Source organism: Ursus maritimus, unplaced genomic scaffold (genome assembly GCF_017311325.1).
Source record: "Ursus maritimus isolate PB19 unplaced genomic scaffold, ASM1731132v1 scaffold_23, whole genome shotgun sequence".
NCBI classification, from domain to species: domain Eukaryota; kingdom Metazoa; phylum Chordata; class Mammalia; order Carnivora; family Ursidae; genus Ursus; species Ursus maritimus.
Window position 1 is genome coordinate 39699257 of NW_024424786.1, and position 15636 is coordinate 39714892.

Below are 15636 nucleotides of genomic sequence, written 5' to 3' on the forward strand. Positions count from 1 at the left end.
GCCAGGCACGAGGGCACAGAGAGGCAGGCAGACAGGGGCAGTGACTCAGACTCTCTGAGACCCTTTGAGATGGGTTAAACAGGGATAGGAGGAGGGCAGGAGCAGCGAGAGATGTTAAGAGGGAGCCTCTGTCTCCTGTCCCTACCCCCAGCTCCCTGGGCCACCTTTGACCATCAAGGGCAGGAAAGGTCACCTGGCAGCTGCTGTACCTCCTGCCCCTCCCCCCAACTACAGGAATGTCTCCCCCCAAGGTCCAAGATTCAGACTACCCAACGTAGTTAGGACCCACCACCTCAAGACACCCCCCCCAAAAGGCACCCACCCAGCGTGGCCCTTCTCCCAGGCACAGTCTAGTGGGGACACACGGTGGAGGGAAAATGCAGCAAAGAGAGTGTGTGTGTCTGTACACACGCACACACACGATGTGAAAGCTCATACACCAAATTCACACCCGCAACCGCGAAATGACAGTCACCCGTTACACTCCTGGGGCAGGGCAGACCTGGGCACGCATCCCCGTACACACACACACTGGGGAGAGGCCAGGCTGGGGCAGAGGGCTGCAGGGATGGAGGCAGCGCGGGAGGCGGGCGGCACAGGGAGCGAGCGAGCTGCTCTTCACAACACAATCGCCGTCTGTTGTTATAGCAACTCAGCCCCCAAATCGTGAAACGGATATTACAGCCTTCAGAGGGGGAAGGGCAGGAGGGGGCTGAGGACGCTGGTGCGAGGGACCCGATGGGGGACAGGACTGGGGGAGCCTGACCAAGGGCGGGGCTGCAGCTGAGAAGTAACAGGATGGGGGGAGGAGGTGACCTCCATGAGGAGTGGGCCAGAAGGAGTGGGGTCTCAAGGGGAGAGGTGGGTAAGGGGTCAGGGGACCCAGAGGGAGGGGCTGAGGCCATGGCTTGGCAGGCAGGAATTGGGGTGCTCAAGCCTCCACCCCCAGGAGAACCCACAGCTGGATAGGGTACACCCCAGGTTGGGGGCTCAGGCGGTAGCTCCCCCACTCTCCCGGGGACTGCCGGAGGCTGGCCCCGCTTCCGAAACTTTGGAAGACCCCCAGTCCACCCTCTTCACCCAGACCAGCCTCGGAAGTGGCCTTAGCCTTCCTCGGGTAGCGGTGACCCCCAGAACCTCTGTGCTGCAAAACTCGGGAGGGAAGAGCTGGGTTGGGAGAGGCCACAGGAGGCTGAGAGCAGGATCAATATGCATTTCCTCTGGAAGTTACTGTCCTTCCGGCTGGCAGCAGCACGGGGGGCAGGAGGCTGCAAGCTCAAGGAGCACACCCCCCACCCTGAGGCATGCAAGCCCGGCAGGGGCTACTGGGGCCTAGGCTGCTGGGGCCCCACCCTCTCCCCTCCCATGTGGCCAGCAGTCTGGGCTGCCCCCTCTCCCCCATGATTCTCTCTGCAGTGAGGTCCCCATTGCGGGAAGGATTCAAGCTGGGGCTGAGAGGCCACCTGTCAAGCAAGGGAATTTCGGCGGTGGGCTGAAGGCTATGCTTATACATGACCACTGGGCCGAGCAATTCTGGGAGCAAAGAAGCACAAGCTTCAAGTTTTAGACGCCCAAGATTCTGGACTCCTGGAGATTCTAGACCCTCCCCCAAATTGTTGTTCCAAGGTTTTTTGGTTCCACAGTTCTAGCCCCCAGTTCTAGTTCCAGACCTCCCAAGATCCTCTGACTACAAAGTTCTAGACTCCAAGACTCTAGTCCCTATGATGACAGTTCCTGTCCCCCAGCCCCCCGCTCCCCCCCCTCTGCTGTGAAGATTCTTGGCTCTGGTGGTCTAGGTTAATTACATGGGCCTTTTTATTCCATCTGGAAAATACAAATATTCACAAGAGTCTGTACAACCTTAGGGACGTCAGCCCTGGCCCAACCTTAGTTGCATGCCACCCTCACCGCCCACCCCCCAGCCCCAGCCTGCTGCCCCAACACCCCAGGCTTTCTGCTGTGGTCCACGTCTTTTTCCAAGGCAGTATGAGTGCTTGATCCAGTCACAGCTGGGAAGGAAAAAACAAAACAACACAAAAAACCGAGGTTGTAAGGAAGACCCTCCCCCAAAAAGTAGGAGTCTGCCTGGCCTGGGCCATTTGGACAGAGCACCTGTTTCCCTGACCCCATCCCCCCCACCCCCCACCCCCAGCGCTCAGTGGCAGAGGCTGTGGAGGGAGGACTCACCATCCATTACAAGTGGATGTCGAAAACGCCGTCCTCCACTGCCTGCACCTCCTCTTCTCGGATCTCTGCAGGGAGGTGGGGGGGATGTCGCAGGAAGAAGTCCTGGGTCCCGGGGCCTTCAGCAGCCCTTCCCCCACTCACAGGAGGCACCCCACCCCATCCCGGAAGCAGACCCATCCACCAAAAATCAAGGCACTGAAGGACCAATCGGCCCCATTTTTGAGGCTCTTTTTCTAAGTTTTCACTCTGCCACGGCTTTTTCACAGCCGTAGACTTGTCAGTGCAGTTTGCTTAAAATGTCAATTTTGTGTGCGTTTCACATTTTAGACCCCAGCACTTCTGGAAGGCTCAATGCAAATGGTTTCATCTTTTCTATTTTTGAGGACTTATGTCAATCCAAACGGTTGTGGTCAACTGCCTTAGACCCCTGTTTAACGTGGCTGCTCAGACTGTTCTCAGCGAAATCATCATTTGGGGAATTGTCATTCAGCAAACTGACCTAAAGCCACCAGAGACCCCAAGAGAGCCACCAAAGATGTTCAGGGCAAGGGACTTTTCTTAGAATGGTATCCAGAGCAGCCAAAAAGGGAAATACAGGCAAATGGCTCAGCCAATTCCCTCTCCAATCCATTGTCAATCCCCCCAACAAAATAAGAGTGTGACTGGAATCGGTTCTTGTTTGTTTTTGAGGGTTTTTTTTTTTTTGTAAACTTTATGCCCAATGTGGGGTTTGAACTCACTACCCTGATATCAAGAGTCGCATGCTCTCTTGACTGAGCCAGCCAGGTGCCCCTGGACTGGAATCTTGAAGCCTCTTTCCCTTTTACTCTTCTTTATGTATTAGCCTCTCTCAGCTTCTGAAGATCGAGGGTTCCTGAGCCCCCTTCTGGCCCCCTCACCTGTTCAACCCTTCTTCGTCGCCCCACCAAAATGATAGAATCACCAACTCTGGAATGGTTTCCATCCTGGATAAGTTAATACTTTGCCAGAATGGCCCTGCCTCCCTCCCTTCACAGGCCAATACAGACTGAGATCTCCTCTTACCTGGAGGCCGGGAGCCTCGCCTCCCGGGGCGGGGCAGGGAGAAGCTGAAGGCTCGATGATGGGTGTGTGTGGGTGAGGGTGAGGGTGCAGACCCCTCCAGACTCACACTCTGCGCCCGGCGCCGGCACTCAACTGACAGGCGGTCTTTACACTGCTTGTGGCAGTTCACACCACACGCTGGGGAGGCAGATGGGGAGCCCAGCCAGGGCCACCGGTCACAACACCCTCATCCCATTCTCCAGGCCTCCACCTCTCCCCAGTTTCTTTTGCTACTGAGCAGCTGCCCCGCCGAAATAAGAATCTCCTTCCAACGTGCTCTCTTCCTCCCACTTGCCAGTCCATGCCCTCTCCAACATTCTCTGTTCCTGGGCAGCTGTCTCACCAAAATAAAAGCCCAGGGGAAGGCTACCCCCTTCAATATCATCGTCGTGCCTCTCTGGCTGCAGTGTTCTTCGCTGCTCGGCAAGTGCCCCACCAAAATAAGAATCCCTGGCCAGAGAGTAACTTCCCCCGCCCCCCAAATTCAGCACGCCCCCCCTGCTCACCTCGGCATTTGAGGCCCTGCTTGTAGATGCCCAGGATCTGAAATAGAGGAGGGGGCCGTGCTGGGGAAGAGGTCTTTAGAGCTAATGACTCTACGTCTTCCTTCTCAAGGGCAGGGACTGGGACTGACCCTCTCTGGGGCCCCCTCAGGGCTAGGTAGGCGCGGAACAGCGAGAGGAGAAGCAGGCGGGGTGACAAGGTTTGCCCCGGCCGTGAAGGCTCCAGCAGGGGCGGGGCCAGGGGGAGGGCGTGGCGGGCGGAGGGGCCAGGGCTGGAGGGGCGTGGCTTGGGCGGGGGCTCACCAGGGCCTTGCAGTGGCGGCAGGCAACTGGGCGCAAGGAGTTGCTCTCGTGGAAGTTGTGCACGAAGCCCATGCGGCCGCCCAGCACCGAGCTGGAGCGCAGGAAGTAGGAGACCATCTCCTCCCTGCTGATGCAGCCATCCCTGTCGGGGGAGGGGGGAGCTCCTCAGGTCGGGCCCTCCCCTGGATCACCCACCACCGGCCTAACCCATCCACTGGGGAAACTCCCTACCAGGCAAAACATCCTCATCCCGCTCCTGATTTTGGACTCCCCGCGCAGGAAAGAGAACGCTAGCCTTGGAGTCGGGCAGATGCGCGGGCGGCTAACTACTTGTGTGGTCTTGGCCAAGTCACTTCCCCCGGGTTTCCTCCCCAGAGAAATGGGGATCATAATTCCTACCCTGGCCACTTCACAGACTTGGGGTGGACACTAACTAAAAGGGCTGCCATTTGCCCACCAGACCATCAGCCTTTGTTTTCCAAAGTCAGCTCGGGAATGGGCAAGATTGGGAAAAGCTGCCTGTGTCTCATTCTCATGTGAGTGAGTGCTGGAAGGACACCTGCAGTCAGGGTTCCCCACATAATCCTGGGCTGCCCCCAGAACCCTTTTCTCACCCATCAATATATAGTAGGGCAAGAGCGAGCTTGCTCTGGAGACAGACCTCAGTTCAAATTCTGGTCTGCTGCTTCCGGGCTGTGTGACCTTTGGGCTAGTTAATCTCCCTGTGCCTCGGTTTCCGCTTTTACCAGTGGGGACTGTGATTATCCCTGCACATCGGAGGGTTCTTGTGCGGACTCGTGAGGCAGATGCATGGGAAGAGTTTACAACAGTGTCTTTGTAGTTAGCGGGTCCTGGGCCACCAGGAGCTATTTCCAGCAGGGTTGGTCCTTGCTGGAAGCTCCTGCCCATTTTATCTGGGGCTCCGTGACGTGATTCGGGTGACTGACCCTTCAGTTCCATGGGGCATGGGGGCCACTGGCCATCTAGAAAACAGTATCACCCTAGATTCCTACGTCACACAGTACATGAACACTAAAGCCTCACTGAACTGAGAACAGTAATGTAAAAAAATAAAATTATCAAAGTATCTGAAAAGGTGTAAGAGAAGAACTAATTTCCAGGAGATGAGGGCCTTTCTACACGTAACGCAAATCCGAGAAGCCATGAAGGAAAAGACAGACATACTGAGCACACGACATTTTTTTAAAAATTTTATATGGCAAAAGACAACATAAATGACAGACTGGGAGAAAATATTTGCAAACACATTGAACAGCAAAGGGTTAATATTCATTAACAGAGATTCTGAAAATTGATGAGAAAAAGACCAACGAACCCAGTGGAATAATGGAGAAAGAATACGAACAGGCAATCCAGAGAAGAAATATAAAAGGCCAATAAACACATGAAAAGATATCCTACCCCCACTAGTATTGAAGAGATTCAAATTTAACCAAGACACCATTTGCCAATTAGACTGACAAAATTGTCAAGCTTATTATAGCGACCACTGTGGGCAAAGATGTCGGAAAATGGGCATTTGGCTCACTGCTGATGGGGGTGCAAGCTGGCACGACCTTGCCTGAGGTCACTTTGGCAGTCTCTTTCCTAATTTAGAATGTGCATATCTTTTGATCCAATTATCCCACTTCTAGGAATTTCTCCTGCGGAAATAGTGGCCTGGGTGCAAGGGTACAAAGACGTTCACAGCAGCATGGCGTATATTAATAGCGAAAAACTGGGAACAGTCTACACGTCCGTCAGCAGGAGAATGGTGAGGCCAATGACGGCCCAGCTACACAGTGGGGCTACGTGGCAGCTATTCTAAAGAATGAGGTCGTTCTGCATGAAAGCTGTCCACGATAAAGGGTTAAGCGGAACACAAAAACAAGAACAAAAAAACCAAGATGTGCGGTTCCATCACGACAGTGATTGATAAAACAACAACAATAACGACAACACAAAACCCTGAAAATCCTACGGCTACAAATACATAGATCCTAGTTAAAAGACGCCCACATTTGCTTTAAGTGCCTAAGTGAGTTTGCAAGAAAGAAGTGGAAATCCCCAAGTTGCAGAACAAAGAGCGAGCTTCAAGCTGACGCAGGGAGTGGGGACCAGATGCTGAGGCTGCCCTGGGAGGGGTTTGCTGGTCTCCCCAGTGAGCCCGGTGCTGCTGGGTTTTGATACCCAGACAGGCTGGGCACAAGGTTTGGGGCGTGCAGAAGGTGGGGAGTTAAGGCTGAGACCCCTGAGCGAAGCTATATCCAAGGTCTCCAAGGGCTGCACTCTCACTGAAAGTGTGACCCGGAAAAAAATCCACCCGCCCACCCAGGGACCTAACCTAGAACTTGGTCTCGGTTCTGGGTGCCAAACAAAGGAACCAGCACCATGGGCAGAGCCAGACCTATACCATAATCCTGTTCGTCCGTGGAGCCGACCCAGACAGACAAAATCTGTATCAGCTCACACTTAACGTGGGAAAAAAGACTGGAAGGATACCCTGTTGCCAAACCAGTAACATTGCTAACATGTTACTAAGGCTAATATAACTTCTCCTGATGGCAAAGACCGGGAAAGGAGGAAGGGAACCGTCACGTCTTACTTCAGAGGCTTTGTTCACTATAAATCTATTTTACTACCTGGATTTCTTTTTTACCACGGAGTTTTGCAGTATGAAAAAAAACCCAGATTTTTGAAATATGAATAACATTAAAATATAACTCGACCCGAGACGGACTGTAAATTTTGACTGGAGTTTTGTCTGCTCAGCAAAACGGGGATATGAACATGTTGCAGGGGGCATGTTTAACCTACTTCAGAAAACCAGCTGTTTGTCCAAATTGTCAGTATGTGAATTGTTGATAAGCAAGTGGGTGCTGCTAATTACAGGCCTTTCTTTTCTATTCATTAAAACAGGCTACCCAGGAGTTGAACTTGCCCACACTTTTTGCCAGCTGTGAGTTCCACAAATAAAGCGACATTTATGTCCCCAGGCCACAGTCTTTGCAAGATTCAGGTGGAGCCCCCCCATCTGTCTGAATGAGTGAGGCAACCCTGCGTAGCCACAGCTGGCAGCCTCTCCCCCCCCCCCGCCCCAAATAAGAGCCCCTCCCCACATTGGTAGCTTCCTCTGCCGAGATCATCTGGTTCACGGCCTCCTCTCGCACAGGAGGAAGCTGAAACCGGAGGGGAAGTGAGCCTGCCTTCCCTCTCCCCCAGCCCCCAGCCCTCCTCACTGGTTCTGGTCGAGGTCCCCAAAGGCGCTGAGGTAAGGGAAGTTCCCACGGATGATCTGGAACTCTTCCTGTGAGATGTGGCCGTCCCCATCGACGTCAAAGTTCCGGAACACGGACTGGAGCACACAGAAGGACACACAAGGGCAGGAGCAGAAAACGAGCACCAGTCCCGTCCTGCCCACATTCCCAGTCCGCGTTAGGGGGGTGCCTCAGATGCGGGCGGCTCTCCACCTGCCCTTTTCTCCCCCTCTTCCGTACTCCCGCCCCAACCCCCCCCCCACTGGCTATGCCCCTTGCCTTCTGGGCACTGAGCACTGAGCGCTGGCCCTTGAACGTGGCACTGGTGTGGCTCTGAGGGTAGTGGCCTGGCAAAACCACTCTTGATTTTGGACCACTATGGACCTGTCCCCCAGCCCCTCAGATGCCATGGTGGCTGCCACCGAGTCTCACCTCCACCATCTTCTCGATGTGCTCCACCATGAGTGCCTGATCCAGCTTGGGTTTGGCAGCTGAGGTCCACTCATCCAGCACTGGGGGCCGGGGAGGTGGGGTGCAGCTTGTGGGGCTGGTTGGCTATGGGAACGGTCCGGCCTGAGTGAGGGCCAGAGGGATGGAGCCCAAGGCCCAGGGGGAGCAGGCGGGGGGGAAGCCCCAGGGAGAAGGGAGCCCACCCAACAAGCAGGAGAGGTGAGGTAGCCTCTAAGAGCTCTGCTTGCCCTCACGGCCTGGGATTTTCAGGAAGGGCAGAGGTAGGGGAGGAAGACGTTGGGCAGAGTGGGGAAGCAGCGAGTCCCTATCTCACCGAGGACTTGGAGCGTGGCTCCCGTTGCAGGGACAGCTGGTAGAGTTCATCCTCCGTCTGATACTGATCCAGAGATACCTAGGACACACACAGGTCCGATTGCACCCACTGCCCCCGCTGCCCTCAGGAGCCCACTGTCCAGAGCCCAGGGTCCTAGGTCCACCTAGAGGCCACAGCTCAGCCTGGAACCCAGTCCAGAAGCTAGACTCAGGACAAAGGCCAGCTTAGAACATGCCCCAGCAGGGCACCTGGGTGGCTCAGCCAGTTAAGCGTCCAGCTCTGGCCTCAGGTCATGAGATGGAACCAGCAACCACATCCCGGCCTAGCACACGGACCAGAACCCACATCTTGGCGCAAACCCAGAGCACAATGTACTGCCAAGAATCCAGCCACGAATCCAGGTCAGAACGCAGCCAAGAGCCCTGAGATTAAGCCCCATCCTAGAACCCAACCCAGCGTCCAGAATCCAGGTCAGATTTCAATCCTGATCCCAGTCCAGAGCCTAGAAACAACTAAGAATTCACTCTAATCCCAAAACCCAAGCCCCAGCTCCATGTCTAGTACCTAGTCCAGATCTAGACTAGAACCTCACTCTCGTCCTAGACCCCGAAACCAAGTCCAAGTCTGGGCTCGAGCTCAAGACCATGTTTAGAAACCAGCCCCGCACCCAGAATCCCAGAGCTGGGCCCCAAGCCTTGAACACAACCCATTCCCAGGAACTCAACCCAGGACCCAGGCCCAGCTTCAAGGCCCAGCACAAAAAGCCCACATGGCAGCCTCGAGATCAGACCTCTGTCCACAGCCCCATCCAGAGCCTGGAACTCATCTCAGAGCCCACTCCAGATCCTGGAGCCCAGGCTGGATCTCAGTCCCTCGATCAGAACCTCAAGCTCCAGGCCAAGACCGCAGCCTTGCACCAGCCCAAGACCGGGTGTGGCTGTCCACCCTGGTACGCAGCCCCCCAGCATCCCTGCTCCCAGTCCCTCACCGTGAGCAGACTCAGCAGATCAGGGTTGGCCTGCACTGGCGGCCGAAGGCTGGTCACCATGGCCAGCTCCTCCAGGATGCTGAACAGCTGCTTCATCTTGGCCCCGTTGAGTCGGGTGCGGGCGGGGTCCAGCCAGTCAGGCAGTGCCAGCTGCAGGGCCACCAAGTCCTTGAGGTGTACGCCCAGGATGGGAAAGCGGAAGCCCACACAGGCGGCCAGCCGGCGACGGTAGTTGCTGTAGTTGCCAGTGGCCGTCACTAGTTCTGTCAGACCTTCCCAGAGCTGGGGGAGGGGGCAGGGGGAGAAGGCAGAGGGTCACACACACACACACACACACACACACACACACACACACACATCACTGGCTCAACTACCCTCCCACCCCACCCGCCCCCCAGCCCTGGAAATGTGGGAGAAGATGAGGAGTCAGAGTCAGGGAGGGGTGAAAGGTTAAAAATCCTCCCTCACTGTCCCCCGACAATGTCTCCCTTAGCCCCCCCCCCGGGGGGTCAGAGTTCATAGGTCATGAGCTCAAGGGAACACCCGCTGACAAATACCACACCTGTGCCCCAGGCCTGGGCATGGACTATCATCAACATCTCACAAGAGAAGAAACTGAGGCTCAGGGGGGCAAACAGCACAGGAGAAAGGTCTGGAAGAATGTTCCTAGCTGTGTGGGTTGTGACAGCCCGCACTGGAAAGCCCCCAGATGTTCGACGGAACAGTAGATCTCTACAGCGCGGTAGACTCACGATAGAATATCGTGTGGCGACGGAAGCGAATGAGCAACTGCCCCAAGTAGCAGAATGTAAGCATGAAAGAAGCAAGGCATAAAATAACATACAACAGGATTCCATTCATAGAACACCCAAAAGCAGGAGACAAAAACCCCGCGTTGTTTGGAGAGTCGTGCGTAAGTGGTAAAGCTCTAAAGAAAAAGCAAGGCCATCGTCATTACGAAAGTCATGACATCGGTTACCTCTGATGGGGAGGGAGCTATGCTCTAAGGTGCTGGGAGCTTCGGGGGCTGCCATTGTTCTAATTCTTGACCTGGGTGGTAGTTACACGGGTGTTTTCTTTATAATTTTTCTTTAATCTGTACATATGCTTTCTATACGTCTCTATACGTATGTCACCCAATATGTGAAAAGATAAAGGAAGAGAAAAGCGCAAACTTTGGGGTCAGGCAGACCTGGGAGCCCCCACTCCGCCACTCTCACTGTGAAACCAATGAAGAGCATTGAACCCCTCTGAGCCTCAGTTTCTGTATCTGTCAAATGGGGACAGGAGTGCCCAGCCCCCAATTTGGGAGGCCGGGAGTTCTCAGTGAGGCCAGACCTGGGAAGTCTGGCCCAGGGCTTGACGAAGCTCCTCCCCTGACACCCCCTGGGTCCCAGGCACCTTGATGGTTTCAGGGCTAACATGACTGTGGGTCTCCTTGAGGCGGGAGATGGAGCTGTGGCTCAGGCCTCCGACCACCGCCATCAGTGTGTTGAAATTCTGCAACTGGAGCAGCTTCTGGGGGGGGGGAGGCAGACGAGGAGGGGCAAGGCAACGAGTCACTGGACAAGGCCCAGGATTTGGCCGAGAGGAGGCAGTGGATGAGCGGAAAGGAGGGACTCGCCCTCCTGGCGCCCTGGGAGCTAGGGAGAGGGGGAGGGGCAAGCACCTCAGCCACGTGGACAAAGTGCGTGATGACCAGCGCCCGCTGAGGGGCCGTGGGCTTGCTGAGGACCATCAGCTGCACCCACTGCGAGACACTGTTGAAGAGGGAGATGAATCGCTCCAGGACCGGGTTGTCCACGGTGCAGCCGTGAGTCACGAAACTGTGATAGTCCTGGAACTGGGGGCAGGAGTGGCCTCAGCCCCTTTGGGCCCCTCCCCTCATGGATGGCCACTCCTCACCCTCTAGCTGCCCTCGGTCGGTTACCCTGAAAGCCCCGACCCACCCCGTGACCCTGCCTACCCCAGGGACCCCGCTCCTCCCAGGACCCTCTCCCCAGCCCACAGTCCACACCCTGACCGAAGGGCCTGGGGCCGCACCAGAATCTTGCAGAAGGAGCGATACTCCAGGTAGGTGAGGTGCTCTGCCAGCTCCAAGGGCTCCAGGTGGTCGAACAACAGGGACATCTTTCGCTTTTTCTGTCCTACAGGGTTCCGCTGGGTCACCTGCCTCTTCCACTTGTAGGTGGGGCTGGGAGGTGGGGCAGGGGCAGTGAGCCCTTTGCTGGAGACGCCGCACCCCGAGCGGCCCCACACTCACGCAGACACACCCCTCATGCTGACGGAGGACCAACGCAGTGTGAGGCACTGTGCGGGACACCGAGGTCCCCCGTCCCAGCACCTCCTGCAATCTCCCCCTCGTCATGCACTCAGGCACTGCGCTAGGCGCTGGAGGGACGGAGAGGAGCAAGACACAGTTCCCGCCCACGAGGAGCTCACAGTCTACTGAGGGAGACAGACACAGAGACAATCACAGAACAGCGTGGCACGTACATGGGCACGGGGCGGTGGGGGAGGGGGGCTGCACACAGTGCCGCAGGGGAACACAGGAGGGACTGGCGAATTCTGCCCTGGGCGCCCTCCGAGTCCTCCGAGCCCACAGACACTCCACACTTGAGCGGAGTCTTCACAACACAGAGAGGCAGGCAAGGGGACCCAGACGGGCGGAGCACCATGGTGGGCAGGCAGGCAAGGCTGGAGAATGGCGAGCGGACCGTGCAGCTGTGGTATGAAGGGCGTGGGATGGGAGTGGGCTGTGGGAGATGCGGCAGGATCGCCAAGCCGCCAGAGACTACCACCAAAGGCCTTAATCCCCGGCCGAGACATCGTGAAGGTGACAAGGAGCCATAGATTTTCAAGCAAGAGAGTGACATGACCCTCACTCATTCAATTCAACAAACATTTATTAAGCACAGATGGTGTGGGATGCTGAGTGCCCTCCCCAGCCCTCTAGCTCGCCCCACGCACACGCTCTCGATGTCAATGAGGCTGCTGTGCCGCCGGTTCCCTTCTTGGTCGAGCAGAGCCTTCAGCTCCTTGATCTGCTCAGCGAGCTCAGGGTTCAAGTCAAACTCTGCTGGGAATGCTGAGATCCAGTACCTGCTAGAAGCTTCGAGTCACCCAAGGCAGCCCTTCCCCCACCGTCCCCGGAGACTGGAGCTCCCCAGAGAGGGGGAAAGAGCTCCAAACTGTGGTTCCCCCACCTCCAGGCTCATTCCTTCCCCACCCCCGCTGGGCAGATCTGAAAACCCAGGCCCAGACCAGCCAGCAAGGGGCAAGCCTGCGGCAGCACATCCGCCATGGACAGAGCCGGGGCTCAACCCCCACGACCAGTGCCCTTTCCCACTCCTTCAGGCCAGGCTGAAGCCTGAGAGAAGGGAGCAAGAGGAGGGGACGAAGCCCCAACAGTTAGACTCACCTGACCAGGTGGCACGTTTTCACCTGCAGCGAATTGGAGTTGTCCTTCCGGGATTGTTGGTAGGTGAAGGAGAGTTAAGGAAATCTAGAATGGAAACTAATTCTAGAAAGGGAGGCAGGGGTAGGGTTCCCAGTTCTGCAGGGAGGCGGAAGGCCCGGCCTGGTCCTAGGAGAAATGCCGGGGGCGGGATCTGGGGCGGGGCCGGTCGGAAAGGGGCTGAAGGCGGAGGTGAGGGGTGAGCTTTGGAAGGGTGCATAGCTGGGAAGGGGGCTAGGTTCTGGGCGTGGCTGAAAGCACGGCCTGGGTCCTGGGAGAGGCCGCAGGAGGGACCTGGGCTGGGAGTAGGGACAGGTCCTAGACTGTAGGGAGCAGGAGAGCAAAGCCCAGGTTGGGGAGGGGGCGGGAGGGGGCGGAGCCTGAGTCGAGCGGAGGAAAGGGGTGGAGCCTAGGCCGTGGAGAAAGGCGGGGCCAAGCCCGAATTCTAGGACACAGGAGGGGCTCACGCTCTAGAAGCGCAGCCCAGTCTGGGCCTGGGCCCGGCAGCCAGGCTCCCGCATGGGCTGGGACTGCGCGGCCCACGGTGAGGCGTGCGAAGGATATATGTGGAGCAGTTTTGCCGCCAGCTGCGAGGAAGGGATGTACCACGGGTGCATCATGAGGAACATACGCACCAGCTGAGGGTCCCGCACCTTCCCGGAGTCATCTAACTCCGAGGGGTCAGAGAGAAGCGGGCTGACTCTTCGTCCCGGAGCTGGGGTCCCTCCAGCCTACCTCACAGCCCGCCGGATAGCTGGCCCCCCGCCCAACACCTGCTTTCCCAGGACTCTGAAACCAGTAGGCAGATGAGAGAGAAAAGGTAGGGTGGGAAAGGGATAAGGCAGGATCCAAAGAACTGGAGGAGGGGAGCGTCTGATCCGGCCCATCGTCCCGAGGGGAACCAGCTGGGGCGGAAGAAGCCCGGGTTCCCCAGGGTCAGGAATCCAGAGGTCATTTCCTGAGTGCTTGGGGGAAGGGGCACCCCTTCACCAGATAAGCTGCCCCCCATCAGCCGGAAACAGCTCCCAGGCCAGAGATAGAGAGTTCCTCCGGATCCTCCAGGGAGACAGATAATGCTCCTCATGGGCCACAGTCTGGGGACCCCATCCCTCTCCCTTCCACGCCAGCATACTAGGGAAGGGCAACAATCTTTCTGAAGCGTGTAGATCTCTCTACCCTGTGATGAAGAGCAGGCTTTCGTTAAAAAGGTTGCAGGGTTCGGAACTGGGTGGGTCTAGGCCGGGGGTCTGTCCTGGGAAGCAGGGGCCCCGATTCAGGCTCGGGGCTGGGCTCAGGCTGGGCGTGCCCTCCCGTGCCACTCACCGAAGGCTTCGATGCAGCCGCGGAGCAGCTCCTCCACTGTGCAGCCCTTGTCCAGATCTAGGGTGCCCGCCATGGCTGCCGGAGCGGGTAGGCTGGGCCAAGCTGCACTCCGGAGCCTCCCACGGGGCTCGGACCGGACCCCTGTCCCGGGAGAGGCAGAGAGGGAGTCTGCGGAGGCGCGGGCGGGGGGCGGGGGGTTCGAGTCGCCCGGCGGGCAGGGGCGGGGCGGGGCGGGCACGCCCCCTGCTGGGCAGGGGCGGAGTCGTCCGCTGCGGCCACTCCCGGGGTTAAACGGTATGGCCCGGGATGGTGCAACCCACCAGTTGGGAAACCGACCCGCCAAGAGGCTTCCGGCTCACCCTCGGAGTCACGGGAAGGCCGAGGGGCTCCCCGGGGATGGGGACGAGCCAGGACTCCGGGGACCGGTTTGTGCCCCAGCCCCTGGTAGGCCCTCTTCCCCTCGCGCCCTCTCCCCACAGGCACCTGCAGCACCCCGCGGCTCGGCTCCGCGCCCCTCCCGCTTCCCTCCCGCCACAGCCTCCCTTCCCCCGCAGGGTTATTTTGGGAACCTAGAGCCTGAGGGGACCTCGGAGGAATTTCTCCCTGGGATGGGAGGGAGGGAGGAACCCAGGCGTCCTGCCCGCATCGCCCCCTCCCGGGCTCCCGGGCTCCCGGGGACGGGAGGCGGGGCTGTGGCAGCCCCCAGGGGCCTGCCCTTGGGGAGGCGAGCTGGAGTGGAGAACATTCCTGGGGCGGGGTGGGGTGGGGGGAGCCCGCTGCGGCCGGGAGGCGTCAGCGGGAAGCCTGGGCCTGGGAACCGCGCGCTCCAAAGCCACCTCCTCAGTGAAGGCCCCAGGGGTCCGGGCTCAGCCCTTCAGCGGACCGTCTTCCTCCCCAGCCGAGTTCCTGACCCAGGCCCCCACACTGCACGGCCGAACTGTGCGCGCACACAGAGGCCGGCCACATTCGAGCACACAGAGTTGGTTGCCCAGAAGGGGGCGCTAGCGCCGTGAGGGGTGGAGAATGCCTGGCTGAACCCACCAGCAACTCCAGTCACTGGCAGGGTCATACGCACCCATGCAGGGACACACACTCATTCTATGCCCGAGGCCAGGGGCCCACATTGGGGAATAGGACACCCCCCCACACACACACACACCCGAGCCATAGGCACTTGCCTCCCATCCTCTGTCTCCTACACACAATGGCACTCACACCCCGCACACACCTGCAGGAAGGAACTCTCCGGCACACATACCCAGCCTCCTAGCCCAGAATGCAGACCCGCAGAGGAGGCCAGTTCCCGGACTTGCAGCTCACTCGAGTCAGGCTAGCCTGGAGTTCCGCGGCCACAGAGGCGCTGCAATCGGACACGTGTGCACACACACAAGACAGGGCACCTACACGCATGCACACTCCCACACAAGCACACACCTCCATGGGTGCGCACACACGCCCATTCCGCCCCCCCCCCCTTCATCCGCAGTCCAGGACAAGCTCTGCGGCCGCAACGCCCTGACCAGACCCCTCATCCCCGGACGCTGGCAGGGCCTGGCCCCACGAAAAGGTACCCGCCCCTACACAAACTCCCCCGGGCTGGAGGGGGGCTCCTCTCCTGAGTTCTCTGGCGGACTTTTCCTAGGAGCCACCCATAGCCAACCCCGACTAGCCCTGCCGCTGCCTCGCTGTGTGACCTTGAGAGTCACTTGGCCTCTCGGAGCCTCAATTTTCTCATCTGTCAAATGGGGGGG

At 58.1% G+C, this 15636-nt stretch overlaps 1 protein-coding gene across 9 annotated transcripts in view; it reads right to left on the reverse strand.

Annotated features, from left to right (window-relative positions):
* Positions 1–1793: 1793 nt before the first annotated feature.
* Positions 1794–15636, reverse strand: part of RASGRP2 (RAS guanyl releasing protein 2) — a 14934-nt gene continuing 1091 nt past the window's right edge. For 2 of the 9 annotated variants that reach the window (XM_040639318.1, XM_040639315.1), the window contains exons 2-17: positions 13886–14026; positions 13127–13229; positions 12527–12589; positions 12076–12210; positions 11149–11299; positions 10775–10948; positions 10507–10623; positions 9106–9387; positions 8118–8195; positions 7766–7888; positions 7316–7431; positions 4077–4218; positions 3777–3813; positions 3232–3408; positions 2188–2252; positions 1794–2009 (exon numbers count right to left, since the gene is read on the reverse strand). In XM_040639318.1, the coding sequence (XP_040495252.1) occupies positions 2194–2252; positions 3232–3408; positions 3777–3813; positions 4077–4218; positions 7316–7431; positions 7766–7888; positions 8118–8195; positions 9106–9387; positions 10507–10623; positions 10775–10948; positions 11149–11299; positions 12076–12210; positions 12527–12589; positions 13127–13229; positions 13886–13958 (1830 nt within the window). In that variant the 5' untranslated portion in view covers positions 13959–14026 and the 3' untranslated portion in view covers positions 1794–2009; positions 2188–2193. Of the gene's footprint in view, positions 2010–2187; positions 2253–3231; positions 3409–3776; positions 3814–4076; positions 4219–7315; positions 7490–7765; positions 7889–8117; positions 8196–9105; positions 9388–10506; positions 10624–10774; positions 10949–11148; positions 11300–12075; positions 12211–12526; positions 12611–13126; positions 13234–13885; positions 14032–14721; positions 14859–15113; positions 15344–15636 lie in introns of those variants that run through there. The other 7 variants (XM_040639316.1, XM_040639313.1, XM_040639314.1 and 4 more) reach the window with 7 other exon arrangements.